The sequence below is a fragment of the Fundulus heteroclitus genome, chromosome 12 (assembly GCF_011125445.2).
Source record: "Fundulus heteroclitus isolate FHET01 chromosome 12, MU-UCD_Fhet_4.1, whole genome shotgun sequence".
Taxonomy (NCBI): domain Eukaryota; kingdom Metazoa; phylum Chordata; class Actinopteri; order Cyprinodontiformes; family Fundulidae; genus Fundulus; species Fundulus heteroclitus.
In genome coordinates this window covers 13,499,467-13,520,102 of record NC_046372.1, presented here as the reverse complement: position 1 = coordinate 13,520,102, position 20,636 = coordinate 13,499,467, and the positions used below count along the sequence as shown (strand labels likewise).

The 20,636-nt window shown below is 38.9% G+C and overlaps 1 protein-coding gene across 1 annotated transcript in view; it reads left to right on the top strand.

Moving 5' to 3' along the window:
• Positions 1–1,544: 1,544 nt before the first annotated feature.
• The window catches only part of arl15a (ADP-ribosylation factor-like 15a), a 117,420-nt gene continuing 98,328 nt past the window's right edge, over positions 1,545–20,636 (top strand). Inside the window, exon 1 of the mRNA XM_012865624.3 lies at positions 1,545–1,950. Coding sequence (XP_012721078.2) covers positions 1,897–1,950 — 54 coding nt within the window. The 5' untranslated portion in view covers positions 1,545–1,896. The remainder of the gene's footprint in view (positions 1,951–20,636) is intronic.

Sequence of the window (20,636 nt, the reverse complement as noted above, 5' to 3'; positions counted from 1 at the left end):
ACCAGTTCCTGAGTCTCGGCCTGGTTTTTTTATCCCGGTTATCTGATAACGAAGAGCGCATTAGCAGACCGAGTCATGCCCTTACAGTCAGCTGACTGTCCGCGGTTTTTCTGGCGTGTCTGGCTGCACGTCCCGATTCAGACTCCATTCAGACATTCATAATAATACTAGCTCCCTTACCGTGCCACACGATTTCCAGTGATGATTCTGCTTAACAGTGTGATGAACCTCAGCATCTGTTGTTGTTTCCTGCGTCTGTAAATCCTTGTTAGACGTTCGTTTGTCTTATCCACGTCCCAAAAGCCAACTCTGTCTAACCATAACATCCTGAATGTTACGGGCGCCGCCGTTTTGTTTTGCTGCTTCCGCCTTCAATCCCAGAGAGCGGTAGTACCGCAGATCGTCACTAGGAGGCGAGGAGCAACCAAGGAACCGGGATAGTGTGGTGTGTAAACGGTCGTCTTGGCTTGGTTAACTGATCCAAGCTCAGACTGGTCTCGGCTCGGCTCAGTTAAAAAAGTGTAGTGTAAATGGGCCTATAATTAACCAATAGGCTACAAGAATGGGAAAAAAAAAACAGGGATGTAAAAACTTTGTTGGGAGCAGGGATGGTTATAAAGTCTAACAGCTGCTGGGAATAAAGATCTGCGATGACGCTCCCATGAGACTGAACTGGAAATAAACACAGCTTGACTTGAAAATAAAAACGAGTAGCGATCTGGATTCCAACCACCGTACGAAAATCTTTTCGGAAACTATATAAACTTAAAATGTAAAGTGTGTTAGGTCACCGCCCTGGGGTGCTGTTAAATTAGAATAAATTAGTGTCCCTTTTTTGTAATTTTCAGGAATATAAAAGATCAACACATAACATTTTTTTTAAAATTCTCATTTGAAAGAAACAGAAGAAGTGACCAACATAACATAAAAGGGGTGCGAGGACAATTTCTCCTAGTTTATGACAAAGCACGTTGAATTGTACTGTATAAATAAACTCGCCTTGCCTAAACGAAGCAGAGCCACGGAGTCGTTCCGGTTTCAGATTCACTGGCACTATCAACACGTTTCTTTCCGCGTTCAATTAAAATGAAATCTATACCAATTTAAACGCTCTACTGGTGATTTAGTCCGGCCAATACCACAACGTTGGCTAATTTTAAAACGGTCTATTGTACCTGTCAGCAGGAGGTGACACCAACTATTACTGGACAGCTGAGATGACAAACAGGCCATTCAAACATGACTCGCGCTTCTCATCCGACACAAAAAAAAAAAAAAAAAAAAAAAAAAAAGGGCCCAGAGCATTCGCTGAAATCCCCAGCGACCGCAGCGGGCTCAAGTGGTCAATCTTTTCATCCTCCTCCGTGCAGAAAGCAACGGTTTTCATACCTGCTAAAGCTCTGTGTACAGTACGGACATTGTGTGTGTGTGTGTGTGTGTGTGTGTGTGTGTGTGTGTGGGTGTGTAATGGTTACTAATCCAATTTGCAGTCTTATTCTGGATCTCTAGTTGCCACCGAGTCCTTAATCTCCGTGGAGAGCGAGAAAGAGAGCTCCTGTCTGTCTTAAGCTCGCGTCTGTCTGTTGATCCCTGTGGTAATAGTTTTTTTTTTTATCTTTCTATGAATGAGCACAGTGGGTAAACATATGACCCTCCTCATCTAGCGCTCTTACAAAACAAGGCGATGTGAGTGTTTGGGACGTAGACGAAGAGCTGGTGGGGGGGGGGGAGGCTATTGACAGCTGACTGCTGGACGGCGAAGAGCTTCGACTCCTGCTGTTGATCTGACTCCGCGGTGCTCAGCTGCTCCTCTCATCCTCCGTCGGTCCGTCCGTCCGTCCACTTGTTCCCCGGGGGCTTGCTGGTTGCCGGGGGTTACGCTGGTTGCCGAGCGCCATGTCGGAGCACATGCAGCTCTCCCTCGCCTTGTGCCGGATCGGGCTTTACACGGTAAGGAGACGCCAGAAGCGTGGCGGCTTTCTTCTCACTTTTAAAGTGACAGGGGTGTGTTTTTATTTCTTAATTACATTTTATTTTTATTTATTTTTTTACGTGAGCCGACCAGTTTTAGGAGGGTTTGATGTTGTTGTTGTTGTTGTTTTGAGATGGGGACTGATCAGATAAAAGGGTCTCTGCAGCTTCACTGCTGGTTGGCCCACTGGAAGAAGAGTCATTTCATTCAAGCGGTTGTCGCCTACTAGTGCAACGTGAAAGAGGTGAACGTGAGCACAATTATATCCTCCTCCCTCCCTCCTTCTGGTGCAGCTCATAGCAACTGTCCTCAAGCAGTCTTGTGGATGCCTCTGGATCTGTTAATATTTTTCTAAGTGGGACATCGTGGTGATTATTGTCAGAGTTTTGTGTTTTACTTTACCCCGTAAGACCTCTGCAAGGTGCATAGATTAGCATTCCTTGTCCAGTACCAGTGCAATATTCAACAAGTTTAGAATAACAAGCTTGTGTTTTAGCTGCAGTGGATTACTTTTTAAGTGCTATATTACGAGGTTCTGCGTTTACTGCTATCCCTCTGGGAAATGCTTTTGGTCTACATCAAAAAACCCGTATTGTCAAGTATTAGTGTCAGACAGTTAGCATTTGTTTGGTTTTTAGGCGCTTAACGTTGTATATCATCCGAGAGTCATCATCGTTAGCAGGTATGCACCATATGAGTGGTGGAAACAGAAAAAAAAAGTTTAGTTTAAAGGTGCATAGCCACGTTATTTGACTTTTTAAAAAAAATAAACAAATAATGTATACGCCAGTAGCTCCCTCTGGTTGCATACAAGATTTTTTATGAAAGATTATCACGTCCTGATGGCGTATTAGTTGTTATTTTGCTGTTTTAGGCTTTGTTTTTCACTGAGTTTGTTAGTAAGTAAAGGCTTTCGTGTTTATTTACGATTAACAGCTAACAGCTATTAGCATCTCCAGGTGAAACCCTGAAGAATGGTCCAAGATCTACTGAAAAAAAAAAAATGCACAAACGTATATAATTCCAATAGGGAGAAGACCAGAATGTCACTGGGAATACAGTATGAACGTTGGTGTTCACTGCAGCGGAAACTAACGAGGCTCAGATGTGACCGCAGAGTTGACTGACGTGGGTAAATGTTCTGATATGTGGCTCTTAACGTTGCTGTTATATCGTTTTATTTAATTAATAAAAGTTGGTCTTCGATCACACCAAGCTGCCCTTTACTGCGAGGCTTTTCAGAGGGTCAGGCTCGGTTCGGCATTATTTTAATTTTGATTTAATAATTAAGCAAACCAGCATTATGACAGTTCTGCGATACCGATGCTAGGTTGCACCACGTCTGTTTATATCTGCTAACCGAGCCCGGTGCTGGGGCTATTTTTATCTACAAAAAGGACCATGAAAACATTATCTGGATGAAGGCTTGGTGTATATAACCTTATTTGATGATCAAACGGTTTTTGGTCTTTTAAAAAAAAAAAAGAATATAAGGTGGCTATACACCTTTTTTAAAAGAATTTAAAGGAGCATATCGTAGTAGTGCACTTCATGCATAACATAAAGGTTCAGTTAGAAGGGGAATTTTTTTTTTTTTTAAAAAACATATCTATCGTCGTTGGGTTAGGGGTGGAATTTGCAATTATAGGGCTTAACATGTCAGAACACGATGTGATCCTTCCAGGTTGGGAAACTATTTGTATATAAGATGAACTGCCACACTATTATTATTCATTCAGCAACAATTAAGGGAAAACAGAGGGACTTGTGTGTGAAATATGGGTTCCCTATACAGTATAGTGCAATAAACACAGTATGTGCCATGCATTCACTCCCTCTGTCAGTAATTTATTTCTCGAGGCAGTCTTAGGAGAACAGCAAGATGTTCCAGTAAAATCATGGAGAAACTGTAAGGAAGCTTTTTTTTTTTTAGCTGCAAAAACAGCAGGTGTAAGCAGATTCAGCTCTTTCCATAAAACCATGTTGTCTGAGATGGAAATAATGATAATGATGATGGACTGCTTAGCTAAGCTCTACGTTTTCTATTTATATAAAACAGAAAGACACTAACACTGTTAAGTATTTGTTTATTAGTCATGTCATCGCAACATTGCCCGATTTAATCTCATATGGCATGTTTGAGCTATTATCAAGCAGCCCTAATTTAAAAATCCAAATCCACTTTTACGGCTTCCAATGGCTTTTAGAGGGAAGGGTGCAGCCAGATGTTGCTAATCAAATGCTAATCAACGAGGTGGGTGCCAGTGGCCAAGGAGGAAAGACATCATCACTGACTGAATTTATTTTTTACACATCATCGTTACGGTCAAACCTTTCTGTGCGGACTCAGTGTTTGGCTCCGTCTTTATGTAGCCTTAGAGAAGCACTCGCTGCTGTCCATCAATCTAGAAAAGGCTCTAAGGTCTTTTTCACACGACGTGATGTCCACTGTTGGCAAGCCAGCTGGCAAGTCTTCCCAGGACCGGATGTGTCCAGGATATTCAGTGCAAGGTGAAATGCTCATAGATATAGCCACAAAAAAACAAGAACTTCACTTCAGATATTTTTTTTTAGTGAGTTAAAAATCAAACATAATCTCAGTATCTTTAGAGACTGGGTGAACAAATGACTATTTGCACTCCTTTAACTTCTCTGGGAGTGTTTGTCTGGTACGTTCATGTAAATTCACAGTATTTTCACAAGTAACTGCTATCTGTCTTTTTTGTCTTGAACATTTAAATCTGATCAGATGCTTAGTACTATTTTCAAACATTTTAGCTTCTCAGGAAGAGTTGTTGGTACATTCAACTTGAACATTTACTTCTTTGAGTTCTGTCTGTGTGTTATATGTGAACTCTGAGCTGATTTAAAAAAAAAAAGAAAAAAAAAGGTTTGATTAAAGGCTAAAAAATATCCCACACACAGCAGTAAATCTGTAACAGGTCTAAAAGAAGCAGTGTTATAATGGCCTAGTCAAAGTCCAAACCTCAACCTTATTGAGTTACTCTGGTGAGACATTAAAGTGTTTGAAGTGGAGTTTATTATTGGTAACAAAATAGAATAATCTGTAGCTGACGTGTCAGATCAGCTAAAGAGGCGGGTTGATACAGCATACGCCTGACTAGCTTGTTAGCTTCCACCTCTTCACAAATCTCTTCAAGCTGGCAGTGATGTAACATCTTTCTTCAATAAAGAAAATTACAAACTTAACGCTTCAGGAGAGCTTTGCAGAAACAAATGTCTGCAAACTTCAGTGGGCGTAAAATGTAAAGAACCGGTATCTCTCCACTATGATGTGAGGAACCGGGTTGATACAGCGGGGGGATTGCTTGGAGCTATTGCTGCTAAAGGCGTTTCTACAAGCTTTTGGGCGAGGGTACGTACTTCGTTTTCGACACGGCTTTGTTTTGGCTGCGTCTTTGTTCGATCAGTTATGACAGTTGGGAGTCCTTTGTGTTGTTTTTGCTTGTGATGTTAGGTTTCAGTCGAAGTGACGAGAACTTATTGCAACAACACGTCTGGAGCCAAACAGCAGGCTGACATTACGCTCCGAGGCGAGGTGACGCCTGGCTTCCCCTTCAGACGACTGTAAACAACAGCGAGTGGGAAGTCTTGCTGTTTTCAAATAATGATCGTTTAAAGTAAACGCTGCTTAATAAAAACTTCACACACATGATTTGTTGATCTTTGTTTTGTTTATTGAAGCAATTCACTAAGATTTAACCTCCTGCTGGGTCACGGCCACAATATCCGCTCCAGCTGTTCTTCAGACCTTTTAACATATGTGGTTGATTGACGGATTAAAGAAAGATCACACTCGCACATAGATGCACACTCACTGATCCCAGCTTCCTTCTGCTGGTTTACATCCCTAATAACGACGATTAAGAGAACTGTTGAGCTGCATCCCCCAGTCGGACTCTTCTGATAGATTTTCAGCGTGATTAAATTTTCAATTCAATTTTATTTATATAGCGCCAATTCATGAAACATGTCATCTCAAGGCACTTTTCAAAGTCAAATTCAATCATATTGTACAGATTGGTCAAAAATGTCCTGTATAAGGGAACCAGTTGATTGCTTCAAAGTCCCGACAAGCAGCATTCCCTCCTGGAGAACCGTAGAGCTACAGGGAGAGTCGTCTGCATTGTCCATGGCTTTGCAGCAATCCCTCATACTGAGCAAGCATGAAGCGACAGTGGAAAGAAAAACCACCCATTAGGGGGAAGGAAAATCCTCCAGCAGAACCAGGCTCAGTATGAACGGTCATCTGCCTCGACAGACTCAGGGTTAGAGAAGACGGAGCAGAGACACAACAAGAGAGACAAAAAAAGCACAGAAGCACACATTAATCCAGTAATCTGTTCTGTATTAGATGATAATAGCCGGTGATCTGTCTTCCCTGAATGATGCACATGATTGTGGGAAAACACAAAAGATAAAATGTCTGGTTGAGGTTAACGCTGGAGTGTTGTTTTTCTATAGTTAAAAGCCCATTTAGTTTGTGAAACTGGTGCGTGTTACGCCTGCAACAAGTCACTACTAACTTTGCCAAGTTTGTTGTGCATTTGTTGACAGACAACAGTATCCAACTGCAAGTACAGCTCAAAAAATGTGAACGTCATGAAAACGTTTTGAGTGTAATATTTTTGTCACTTCAGAAAAGTGAAACTTGCATATATGACGGATTACACATAAGGTGAAATGTTTTTAGTTCTTGTAAAAGTGATGAGTATAGCTTACAGCCAATTAAACCCCAAAACATGAGCTAAGCGTCCGCGCGCAGAGGTTACTGGAGCTGGTGCTCTTAGGGCTTTTAACTATTAAGAGTCTAAGTGATTGTGATTAGCCTCTTTGTGTTCCTCTCATTATGTCATTAATGAGCTGGAAAACGGTGGCTTTAACCCCCAGGCGCTGGCCGAACCATCCAGTTGAAGAGTCTCAAGGCATGAGTAAGCATGACCTACTTTAAATAAAAAAACACAGAAAGTGGCACTCTGCAGTAGACCTGAATAGGCTCCCAGATTGGGCCGCATTAACGAGTCTTTGGAAAAAAAAAAAAAATACAGAAGTCAAAAGAAGTCACTATTAATAGAAATTAATTATAGTAACTTTAATAAACTTGCTATGGTATTTGAAAAATTAAAAAGTTAGATGTAAGTCTAAAATCATTTGTCTTAACTGAAACAGGTATAAATGGAGGCAAATATGGAGGATTTAAGCATATAATAAAATAGAAATATGCCTTATTGTCCCTCATAGGGGAAATTCAGGTGTGCCAGCAGCAAAGTGGCACGCAAAGGTTAAAAAACAAAGCAAAACATAAGAATAACATAGACTGCACACTAAGGGCAAATGTACAGCATAAGAAAAATAAAGTACACAGGTATAACTGAGTAGGGTCAATTAAAAAAAAGTACAAAATGTCCATATATAAAAAAACTAAACAAGAAGTGGTGTAAATGACAGCAGGGATGTAAACAATACATGTCATATGTTTGCTTTTCCTGTCTGACTTATTCTGATGAATTGCTCTGGCTGTCATGTTTATTGGCTTCCAGGTTGTAAAGAGACATTTATCATGATAAAGTGTACAACCGCTATCACACAGTCTCAACTTCATCCGCTTTCCTTCTACAGGGTTCAATAAATCCCATATATATATATATATATATATATATATATATATATATATATATATATATATATATATATATATATATATATATATATATATATATATATATATATATATATATATATGCTCAGAAAATAAATTTTCTAAAATTGTAGTTTTTATTGGTCAGGGCAGACAGCTAACTCTTTAATGCTCTTGTTGATTTTGTCATATTACCAAATGTCTTCACTGCTTTTGTCCACAAGCTGTCCTTTAGGCGTGTGACAAGACCACCACGGTGTGGTGTATTGGTTTTCTCAGCTTGTATATTATTCTTGCTAATAAGATCATGTCAGAATTGTTTCCACTTTAGGTGTTGTGTTTGTGATTCAACCCATAGCCCTGTGCCTTTTCTGTGATATGAACAAATATCCGTTTGCACTCCCTGCTGCACTTTGACTATTCAGTTGGACATAATATTTGTCCTAAATGCTAACCGAGACTCACTGATAATTCTGGCATCTTTAACTCTGAGCTACAAGTAAATAATTTCCTCGTTTGTTGACGCACAGGCTAGCTCTCGCTCCCCCTGTGCGTCGGTGAGCCTCGGCCACCCGGCACCCTGTCACCGTTTCATCACTGTGCTTCTTTTGGTGCGCTTTTCATACACACTGACCCCTGCAGATCACAAACTCCCCCGTAGAGCAGTGGTTCTGGAGGTACTCTGACTTTAGTCATCACAATTTGGCCTCCTATCAAATCTGCTCAGATCCTTGAGCTGGTTTACCTGCCGCTACGCGTCAGCTTTCAGCAAGAGATAATCAGTATCCCGTATTGGTTTGTATGGTTAAATTTTTCTAAGCATCATAACAGCTCTGAACTTTTGGCATGATGAATACCTGTAACCTACTGCTCCATGGGTGTGTTTGAGAAATAGATTATGCTATAACAGTTTTGGAAAATAAAAAATCCCTCAAATTTTGGGTACTAGTTGATTAGACGGCGCATGCCTACCTCAGACGCTATTTTATTTATCAATTATGAACATTAATGGAAGTATCGACAGAAAATCAGTCTGACTGGTTGCTTCAGTTTAACACTCGGGTCATTATTAGGGGAAGGACTACCACACTTTTAATCTAGAATCTTTAGTAAAAATACTGTATCTAATAATAATAATAATAATAATAATAATAATAATAATAATAATAATAATAATAATAATAATAATAATAATAATAATAATTATTTTTATTTAAAAAGCACCTTTCTGGACACTCAAGGTCACCATAGAAGAAATAGATAGAAACACATCAAAGATAAAAACACATCAATGTGAAAAACAAAATCAAAACACAGAATAAAAACCATTTTAAAAGATACAAAGGCTCTAAACATATTTAGAGACATCCATCCATCCATCCATCCATCCATCCATCCATCCATCCATCCATCCATCCATCCATCCATCCATCCCTTTTTCCAATGTTGTGGCAGTATTGGCCTTTATTTCAAAGTAGACGGGCAGGAAATGGAGTTGAAAGAGAGCGAGCAGCAAAGGCTCATGGGTCAGGACTCATGGGACCGGCATGTCGAGGACTGAGGCCTTCGAACGTGGGTCTACTCCTCCACCACCTCAGCGTCCCCTTTATTTCCCTTTTTATATATAATTATATTAAAATGTCTTCACTGAGAGCAAAGTGGAACCAAAGTCAAATTCCTTCTTTGTGCACGCAAACTTGGCGATTGAAGCAGATTCTGATCCACTTCAGTTTTTGGCTAAACTGTGTGATCCGTTTACTTTTTAACACCATGGAAACGTAGGAAATGTAACAGTAACAACAACTCAGCACCAAACACTTGATTGGTGCCTGCAAGCTTTAAACAGTCAAATTTTACATTGATTTGAATGATTATCAACAAACTCCCTGATTTATGTTTAATCTCGTTAAAATGGCCGCAGCAATTTGCAGCGTTCTGGTTTCAGAAATTTGAGATGCAATTTTCCAGCTTCCCTAACAGATTGGCGATTTTTAATTTGCGTTGCAAAAAGCTTAAAGCCAAATATAGCAGTTGGCCAAAAAATCCCAGTGAAAGCTTCTAAAGGAAATCCCAATTCTCATCCATGTGTTTCTAGTTAGAAAGGACATCATCCTGTTTTGAGGTTTATTCTATTAGCTTTGTTGTCTATAGATATTTTCACTATTTATTTTGGGCTGCATAATTACAAAGGCTTTACTCTCAGATGTCTCTTGTCAAATATTTAAAGTTTTCCAGGTTCTTCAGGCTCTCATGGACCTGTTAGTCTTCAACAAAATATCAGCTTGAAATCATGTCACCGCGCCAGAGACTCATAAAGATGTTATTGTTTCTTTCAGGTGGCTGCTTTGTCGCCGTGAATTTCTCACGCAGCATATAAACTTCTTCTAGCGTGTGAGGGAGCGTACATTTCCAACCTGCTTCCGTCGTTTTTGAAAAGCAGGATGGGAGCAGCCGCTGCGCCGTCCCGGGCCGCTAATATCCCACATTTTAAAAATAAACCCGCAGTGGAACGATGACCAAGAGTCCACCGAGCGCCACCCTGGTGACCCGTCGAGTGCCGTGCGCTGATTCCCGGCTGCCAGTCCTCAGCAACTTGTTTCATTTGTACCGGAGTGATTTATGGGAAAGAATTTGGCTTTGGACGCCAGGGAAAGAACAAAGAAAAGCTTCCTGTTGGAGATCTGCTGGTCTGCAGAGCGCGGCCATCTAACTTTGGACTCCTGCTTAGACCTCTATGGCAGGAACATTAAATTATTTCTTCTTTTTCAAAACGATGTGCTTTTGATAGATAGATATCTTTATTGTCATTTTGTATGCACAAAGTGCGTACAGAACAAAAATTTCGTTTGCATACAGCTTGAAAAGAATCACTCTAGAAATCACTCTAAAAATCACAGTAGATTACACTATTTTTCAGGATAAAGATGCAGCAGCGATTTATGTAAACAATTGAGATGAAAAACAATGTAACAATGTAAACAATGCATGGGAAATAGACAGTGTGCTATTTTGTTGCATATCATATTCATATAAAGGTACATACATCATCAAATGTAGTGTTTTATTAGTAATCTCAACAAGAGTTTTAATTCTTTTAGGCATTGACCAAATTGAAGCCATTATAATATAGGTTGGATTTTCTATAGGTTAATAATCGGATATATGAAGAAGATGAGTTGCAGAAAGGATTTTAGTGCAAGATGTAAAAAAAAAAACATTTGTGACCCTAGAAGCAGATCCAGGTGTTGGCGTGCCTCGGCGGCTGCCTTTAGGGTCCCTCTCTGCAGTTCTTGGACCAACATGGAGGAGGCGCCTTGTTGCTTTCCCTGTCGGGAGGCTGGGTTCCGCCTTACAGATCACACCATTAGGAGAAGGTTGTGGTAGAGCAGCTGCTCCTCTGCACTAAAAGGAATCTACCACAGCGGTTTGAGTTGCAGCCGCCTCCTAAACTCCTCCGCCTGCGAAGGTTTCCTGGGGATGCCACACAAGGAGGAGATCCTGGAGCAAACCACAGCTTACAGGAGGACGTATCGATTAGAGAAATCAGGCTTTTCATGGCTAGAATGATTTCTGGCTTTTCGTTGAGGCTTTAGCTGCCGTTTCTAATTTTGATTTTCCTTCTGATTAAAGCGCATAAAGGAGAAATAATTAACTTTGCAGCAGGCTCTATGATAGATATGGCTGCTCTGAGACCCAACAGGAAACGAAGGGCTAGCAAAACGATCCCGTTTATGCGTCTAAGTGTTTGTTGGTCACTACTCAATGGAGGGTTGGCTAATTCCCGTCTCAGGCACAATGATTGGTGCCACGCTTTCTTTGAAAAGCGTCTTCTGCTCTAACAGAACTCTTTGTCTCCATTGATGGTCTCAGACTCGGTCTTTACATCAAACCTAGCAGCTGAAGAACATATGGTGATCTGCAGGACTTTGAATCAAATCGGTGGCCTTTAGATTTTTATAATCCATGCATGGGGGGCCTCTTTCTTTTTGTGAGCAGTCGCTTGGGTTTGAACTGTTACGCTTTTGCACAGATGTTGGTATTTTCTTTTTAGATTTCAGATTTTATTTGGCACATTTTTATCTGCAAATTATCATGGACCGTAATGTGAATCCTCCTGTATGAGTTGACTTTTATATGCTGAAAAAGTAACCGATAATACTACCATGCTGTTTTTGCAGTCTGCAGTGCTGGACATGGTGTTTATCAGCAGGTGTTACCCTTTCTGTCACGTTTTGTTTTTCTCCTTTAGTCAAAAACAATTAGTTTTGGGCTTTAACCAATAGGAGCTTAGTGAGTTAAAGCAATGCAGTAACAAATAGTTTTTCTCGGGTCTTTGAGCTAGCACCACTTTGTCGTCTTTGTTTATGATTTCCTCCTCATGTTTCTCATGTTTCATTGTGGAGCCTTTGCTGTTTTCGTCATTATTTATTAAAAAAAACCTCTGACGTTCTCGTCGGAGATGGATGAATCGAAACGTTTTAGGCCATTAAGGCAGAGGAACACCCTGCCCCTTTCAAACTGACAAACAATGTGCAAACAAAAATAAGCCCTTTCATTTCTTTCTAGCAGGAAGCTTCGCAGCCAAATGAGCGATTTGTGTAGCTCCAGCCTCGTAAACTGAGAGCTTGCTCTGCTCTTCAGTCATCCAGAGAAATATGTTTGCAGAAAACTCTCCATATTTTTCAAGCACCTGACATAAGATGGTGTGTGCAAAAGATTCCCATTGACAGAGTCGCTACTCTGTGGGGGAAATAAAAGTATGGAAATGCCAGGAATGTGTCATACTGTACGTATTTTTCACATTTGGATGGAAAAAACAAAACAAAAGCACAGAAAAATCGTTTGTCTCCAGTTTCCTTTTTGTTTAATTTCTAAAGAGATTAAACTTTTAAAAAGCATTTTCTTTATGAATACAAATGATGGCGACCCAAAGCGGCACCTGGGAAAGGCGTCATTAAACGCTTAAAAAGTGTCACACACACAGAACAATTTAGTTTATTTGCATCGTGCTGAATCACTATTAATCTTGTCTCAAGGCATTTTACACAAAGAAGACATACAGCTTTCCTGCAGAAACGTATAGTCAATTCTATATAATCATATAGACCAGTTAATAGTCAAGTGCATATTAATTAGTTGTGTAGCTTCATTAACTTCGCTACAAACCCTCTTGCTCGGTGCGCATCTGGTTTTTGCTCAATGTCTTCATAGTGGAAAGGAAAACTCGCCGTTAACGATCCCTTTATTTTGTTAGGAAATGTTATTTTCTGTGCATCTAGATTTTAGGCATAAGATCTTTCCCAGGGAATCTAAGAGTTGATCTGAGTTAAATAACACTTCATTCACGTCTCGGTCCAACATCCCTGTCTGCCGTTTGGGAATCTGAATTTTAATTGGTGAGACAAATTTGCCAGAGAAACATCACATTTTATTAAAGACTCCTTCATTCAGACCATAAACAATACAGGAAAATGAACAAGACTGCTGTAAGATACTAATGCAGCGGCTCCAACATTGCTGTAAAATATGTTTCTATTTCCTTTGTTATATTTTTATTCTATCTTTAAAATCCTCTACATATTGTAAATATTTAATTTTTTTTTGTATCTGTCTTAAAATGTTTATTTTTCTTTGCTATTAAGTCTTGTTTCCACTTTTGATATAACCTGATCTGTATTAACTACTTTATTGTTTTTGAATGACGACAAAGTTTCTATTCTGTTCTATTTAACGGCCTTTTATGGGCGTGTTGTTTCCTGTTATTCATCTTTGAGTACAAATCTGGGTTTTGGAGGAAACGGATATCAAAAGTCTAAACACGGCCCAGGTATTCTTTCCTTTTATACGCAGTAAATATTTGTACTGAGGCTTAAAAAGTAAACTGCAAATCGACTAAAAGATCCGAAAATATGAATCTGAAAAGATCAGGCCTTTTTTTGAAAGGGAAAATCTGTGCCCTCCTTGCATTAATGTAGTTTTATACTGGCTAAAGGATAAAAAATATTGGTTCATGTTTGACTGTAAATCAGGTCTGGATAGAAAACTAGTAAAAAAATAACTTGAAAATATATTAGATTTACCTGTATTTAAGAGGATCTGCTGATTGTATAACATGTTTTATTAAACGCTACTATTGCCACTAGGTAAGTTCTGTCCATGTAAACGTAACAGTTTTTCTCTCAATCATACTCTATTCCTGTAAAAGCTTTAAGCGCTGTCTTGAACAGCAGCGTCTCGTCTTTAAGCTCAAGCAACGCGATCCGTATCTGCTTTACCACAATAATTAAATCCATTTCAACTTTTTCGTTCATATTTTCCCACCGCTATGGAGCAGGAGGTTCTTGATTTTTCAAGCCGTCATGGCTGAGAAATGAAAATATTGTGCATTCCTTGTGACTGAACCAATCCTGTCCACCGAGGCCTGATCCGCCCACAGATGTAATCCTCTTTGGTACAAACGGTGAGACGGCCACACATTCCCACTTCCCTTTTTCATCAAAAGCCGCCATTTCTGCTGTCGCGCAGGGGCGGAATGAAGAGATGTGGGCAGCTGCGTTTAAGCGTTTGACCATCCATGATTTAAATCACATTTAGTTGAATGCGGTATGTGTGTAAAACTCTAAACGAGGATGCAAAACCCACGACATTCAAGGCAAGATTACCTGTGCAGCAGCATCATACACAAGGTTGTTGGAAGCGTTTTAAAGGAATAAAGGAAATTAAAAGGACAGGGAAGAAAAAACACATTAAAGTTAAAGCTTTGCGTAGCATTTACGGAAATGACGATTTAAACTAACATAGAGCTAAGACATGATAGAGTTTTATGATGACGATACAGTAATTTTCCGCTCCAGAATTAAAGGAGCCAACAGTTTGTTCACATCTTAGGACTTGACGCCGCTGGTTCCAGTCAGAGCTGAGGAGCATAGAGGCAGTAATTTTAGCATTTAGCATAGCATTTAGCATAGAGGCTAAATGCTAAAGGCTCTACATGAACCAAACCTGTCTAGAAACTCGGGATCATCGATCATCCGTCATCGACCAAGAACATTTTTAATTCTTTTCTTTGTCAAATGAAGCCAGTGCAGTGCTTTAAGGTGTAGTGTAAAAGTATTCATTTTCTTGGTTTAGACACCATTTATTCTTGTAATGCTTTAAAATTCAGGTCTGAGTCCATGATGACGCTAGACTCTGCAGTCTTTCGCCTCACCGAGCCTATCTGAGTGCTGATTCCAAGAAAAAGTAAAAAAACAAAGCAACTGGACTTGTTATCCGTCCAGTTGCTTTGTTTTTTACTTTTTCTTGGAATGACCATGACCTGGATGACTGAGAATCTTCACCAGCATATCTGAGTGCTGGTTTCTTACTTTACATTTTTGGACCAAAAGAAAAATGAGACCAATCCACTCACTCACGGATATTTTGGGCACACTAATGCAGCCCCTGTAGTCAACTATGGCGACACAGAAATATGCAGTTGTGTGTCATTGTAAGAGATATTGTAGTATTTATTATTTTGAGCTCAGAGATGGCATGGATGTTCAATAAATGTGGCCTGAGAATGGAGCTCTGAGGTACCCCCACTCATAAAATCTCACCAGACCAGTGTTATGTTTACCAAATGACTCTAAGTAGTCTCATTCTGCCAAATCAGATCTGAACACATTTACCGCAGCACCAGAAAATCCCACCTACCTTTTCCAGACATCTGGATCTTTCATAGATCAAGATGTTAATCATATAATCCTGATCTATAAAAGATCAGGATCCAGTTAAACTAAGACCAATATTTGTTTAATCATTGCTGTGAAGATGCGTGTCTTTCAAACCTTTACAAATGTTGTTTTGGTGCTACGCTCAGTTCATTTTAATTACTTTCCTTAGATGATGCTTAAAAACAAACAAACTGAGCTCAATTTTCCCTTTTGAGATCTTTTGTAAGGTCAAATTATTTAGGCCACCATTGAGGAAATAATGGACAAAATAGAAGCCCAATGTAGGACACTATAAATATCTAGGCCATTCTAATTTAGTTATGTCGAAACTGTTTTTGTGCCGCTAGAGTTTCCCATCTTGGATAAATTTTTTTCCAAAATGTCATAATCTTTTACTCTGCAAAATCAAGATATATTTTGAAGTCACAGGCTTCTAACAATTCTAATCAAAATTCAAATTATTTAAATTACTATAGATGTCCAAACTGTCCTAAACTTGCAGACAGACTGTTTTGTATGAACTGAGGAAATCATAGTCCTGACATGTTGAAGACTTTCATGGCTGCTGGTAATTTTAAGAGAGGCAAGGGCGCCCTCTGCTGACATTAAACAGGTACTGCTTCGGGTGATCAAAACCAACTGATGATTTAATCTCTCCAAGTAAAATATCATACTATACATTTATTTTAAGTGTTGTTCATAAAATGTGGGATGATAAAATACAGCCTGAACCTTTTGGTTGTATAAACCTTAAATTTAGTGGTTCTGCAGAAAAGTGACAACATACAGGCCAGTGTGGTAGAAAAAAAATGCAACTGCTATGTTGCAATACCGCAGTTATGTGAGGAGAAATGTGACGGATAGTGTCTAATCTGTTCTAAATTCATTCAGTTTTTAAATTCATTTTAAAGGAGTTACAATAATGCAATAGTTTGAGCAGTCCTAAGGAGCAAACGTACGCTTCACGTCATCATTTTAAATTTATTTTATTTATTAAGTTGTTTTACAAAGTCAGTGCTTCATTCAGGTTCTCACACTGACATTCTGGAAATCATTCGGACCGTGTGGAACTGAATCATTTTCAAGAAATAACCAGATTTTACTGATAAATAAAATCAGGATGCTCCCCGGGCGCCACACAGTGGCAGCCCAGCTCTTCCCTGAGGGATAGGAGAACACGTTTCACTGGAATGTACAAATAGATGACTGTAAAATAGTATTATAACATTTAGGGGTGTAAATCACCAGATTTGTCATGATATGATGTTATATCGATGTGTTTGAATGACAATGTAATATTTGCCAATGTAACAAAGTCTGCTACGATTTCCTATCCATGCGATCGGCATGATCTAAAATTATCTGCACATATGACACTATTTTTTTTAATATTGAAATCAACTCACAAAAACAAAAATTATTTGAAGAGTTTATTTTTAAGCTCTTACAGGCCTCAAGCATTTAAATCAAAAACGGCATTCTTCTCATTTTAAAATAGTAATGATAGCTCACCTTTTCATTATTGTCACATGCATGAATTTCAAAATAAAAGGCATATCTTAAGAATGACAATGAATCGACGTTTTAATTTTGCATCGATGTAATTGGGTCATTAATCTTTTAATTTATATATAGATGTGGCTACTAACATTGAAATTCTACGTGAAGAAGTCACACGTTTAGAGCACTATGTGGTTTGCATGTAAGTTTTGTACTTAAATAACTGACAGAACAACACGTGAGGAGAAACATCTGCTTGTTTAAAACCCTCAGACCAAAACCGTGAACAGTGGCACCAAAATGCTGCTTAATATATCTGCTGTGCTTAAAATAAAACCTGATGTTACATTTCACAACTGATGCGGTGCCTAAATGGAGGCAAATGGGCCCAATTTGGGTTCACCAACAAGAAGATTAACGCAGACCAACACTTTTTTAGCCCTAGTTTTTTGCTAAAATCTTTTTAGAAGGTAGAAAAACTATAGGTACAACACACAAGGATTTGACTTTTATTAATCACACTTTTTGAAATTTTAACTTAAATTAAAATAATTATCAACCACGAACATGTAGTCTGGTGGAATGTATTCAAAAGCAGATCTGGGTGGACTCATTCATTAAACTTTGATAAATAAAGCGAGAGTTTTGGATGAAAGAGTGAGCCGTATGCTCTTCAGCTTGCTGAAAATATACTGAAAGATATTTGCATGCATCGCCCTGTTGAGTGTTTCGGATCTCCCATCTGACAGATCTGTTTTCTGTTTAAAAAAAAAAAAAAAACTTATTTCATTTGATTGGAATTTTGCATGCTTTAGTTTATTAATTATTTAGCAATTAAATAATTCACTTTAAAATAAATTCAACGTTTTAATTTAACAAAAACTTATTTCCATGACGCTGACGGAGAGTACTTTTCAGCTTGAGGACGTTGGCTTGCGTGGCAGAACATCTGGACCCCGAAGTGCTATCCTCAGTAAGGAGAAGCAAGAAAGTTCAGGAGGAAAATAAATACATTCACCCTTTAAAAATGTCCAGTTTTGCTGCCCATTTCTTCGCTTATCTTATATTGATAGCAAGATAGAAACTTAGGTAGTTATATCTGGAGTGTTATGGTTTTGTTTATAATTTACACAGCATAGCCTTTTTTTTCTATTGGTAAAATGATTCATGAAAGCACTTTAAATATCCCAAGTTTGATAACGCAAAACGCTAATCTCACTTGTACACCTAAAGGTGAAACTATGAAGCATTTAGACCTGATTAACGTCTTTTTCTTTTTTTTTTTTTACTTTTATACAATGGAAACATGTTCAGTGCTGCCTAACCCCTGTAATATTTGCCAGGGTCGGTGCCGTTTCACTTCCTAATTCATCAAAATGCCTCAGATTCGGGGAGAGGGAAGGGTCCAGAACTGCAGAAAGACGCGTTCTCTTGTGAAGTTCATGTTCTTCTGATTGAGGATTTCCTGATTGAGGACTTCCCTCTATTAGAAAAACTCTGGAGAGTTTTATTTTTCCTCTGGACATTCATCTCCAATGCTCTTTAAGATGTTCAGCTAAAAGTTAGAAGGCTCCTTTTAGTCATAAGATCATGTTTTCCCTCAAAGATGTCTGGAGATCTCAAGAGTTGACTGGTTTTTATACATGTTTAATAAACTATGTTTAAATCGCGTTACGCTTGAACAGAACACAAATTATGAATGAGTTTGGTTTCAGCGAAGACGGAAACATTGACCTCCATACATTTGAAGACGTTTCCAGTTGTCTACCTTCTGTTTTTTAACTTTGTGTAGCTATTTATCCGTCTCTTATTGTCTGCTAAGGTTTCTGCGCTATTCCAACCGTGAAATATTTTATTCATAGCTCAAAATCCTAATTCTTATCCAGTTTCTAACGACTGAAAACAGAGGGGAAAACAGGAAATTCTTCTGCTTAAAGGGCCCGAAGCAAGAAATGTAATATGTGTACCTGATAAATGACTTATTCACATTCAGGCAGCAAAACCACTGATCAAATTAGAACATTTTACAGCTGTGGAAAGTTTTTTTTTTTTTCTTTCTTTTTTTTGGGGGGGGATGGATGTTTATAAACACAATCAGATTTGGCAATATGCTTCTTTCTCCGTTCTCCAGGGGAATTTGAATGCAGCTTTTCCGGAAAGCGGCTACAATCAGAAAGAATGTGAAAAAATAAATAGCCAGAGAAACCCCCCTCTTTTTTTTTTTTTTTGTTTTTTTTTTTTTTTGTTTTATCTTTCAGCTGTTTCAGATCTGCACAGGATGTTGCAATTTAGAAACAAAAGTAATCTGCAGTTTATTGCCTGTCGTGGGCCAAGATTTATTCAGGAGAATTTATTCATCCGTCCTGCGGGGGGAGCCATCCAATCACTGTTTTACTTCCCTGCTCATCTGGGCATTTATCGCTGAATGTTACAGTAATATCTACAGCAGAACAATGGTTGCCTCTGCATGGACACAACCTCTGTGGGTTCAGTGGACAGAGCTGCTGTCTTGCAATTGAAAAGGTTGCAGGTTTCCTAAAAAACTTAAGAAAGATATAATGGAGGATTAATTGGATTTAATCAAATGAGGCCTTTTATTTATCGATTTGTTATTTCTCTTAATTGAATATAAAGCCAAAAATAAACCAGATATTGGTCGTTGCTTATGGTGTTTTAGATTTACGCATCAACTGGCCAATTACATGCGTTCTTTTCTAGGCACTGGCCGGTAGGAGATTAATGAAAACTACTGTTACAGTTACGTACACTGAAGCAAAATGGAGGTTTTCCTAATAAAAAAACATATGGCTGCTTAAAAAATGGAACAGATTACCTGTTACAGTTGACTTTTATTCGCTGCTGTTTTTGGCACACATTTATTTAGCTGAATACTGTCCCCTTTTTGTAGTTCTGCTCTTCTCAGCCTAACACAGGAAGTATGACGCGCTGATGTTAGCTAGTTTATTAGCCGGGCCGTCGGCTTCGGTAGCTAGCCTGCAGTCAGCTGCTTAAAAGGCGCGTCGCTCGGATGGTTCTTAAATTGCCCAGAGTGTTTGAGTAAAAGTGAAGTGAGCAAATAAAATCAAGATCCCACCAGAGTGAATATTTGATCCAAAAACTAGTTTAAAGAACAATTCGTTTCAGGTTCCATGTTCCTCTAAAGGAGACTTGTCTTGAACGTTCTCCATCGGACCTTTGAAGGTTAACGTTGGGCCCCTTTTTTTTTTTTAAAAAAAAAATGTTTATTTCAGATCCCTGCACGACTTTTTGATGTGCAGATATATTTTTCCCTTTTTAGTTTATGCACATCCACCCATATAGATGCTTTCTCCTCATGAAAGCAGGCCTCAGGAAGGGCATAGGCTACGTCTGACTCAGGTCAGCGCTGCTGGTCGGCTTTATGTCGGCTTGTGATGGATCATGGCACAGTTGGCCTCTAACTGTTCTTTCCTGTTTTTGACTAAGTAAATGTTTCCCTCTGTGCTTAGTCATTTATGAAAGGTGCTTTGCACAATACTTCCATACGCACAACATCTGTCCATCAGACTCAACTCTGACACTCTGTGTGTGTGTGTGTTGGGGTCTGTGTGTGGTTACATGTCTTTCTTCTATTATTTTACTCTAGGACCCCTCTCTGATGTTAAAGTATGAGTTTTGTTAAGTCTTTAGCTCATAATCCGACTGGATCACAGTCAGCTATTGCATTCCTCACATTGTGCTAATTTTGCTGTTAAACTATTTATGTGGTCATTTTCCTGAAGTAATATATTAGTAGATGTTTATATAATTA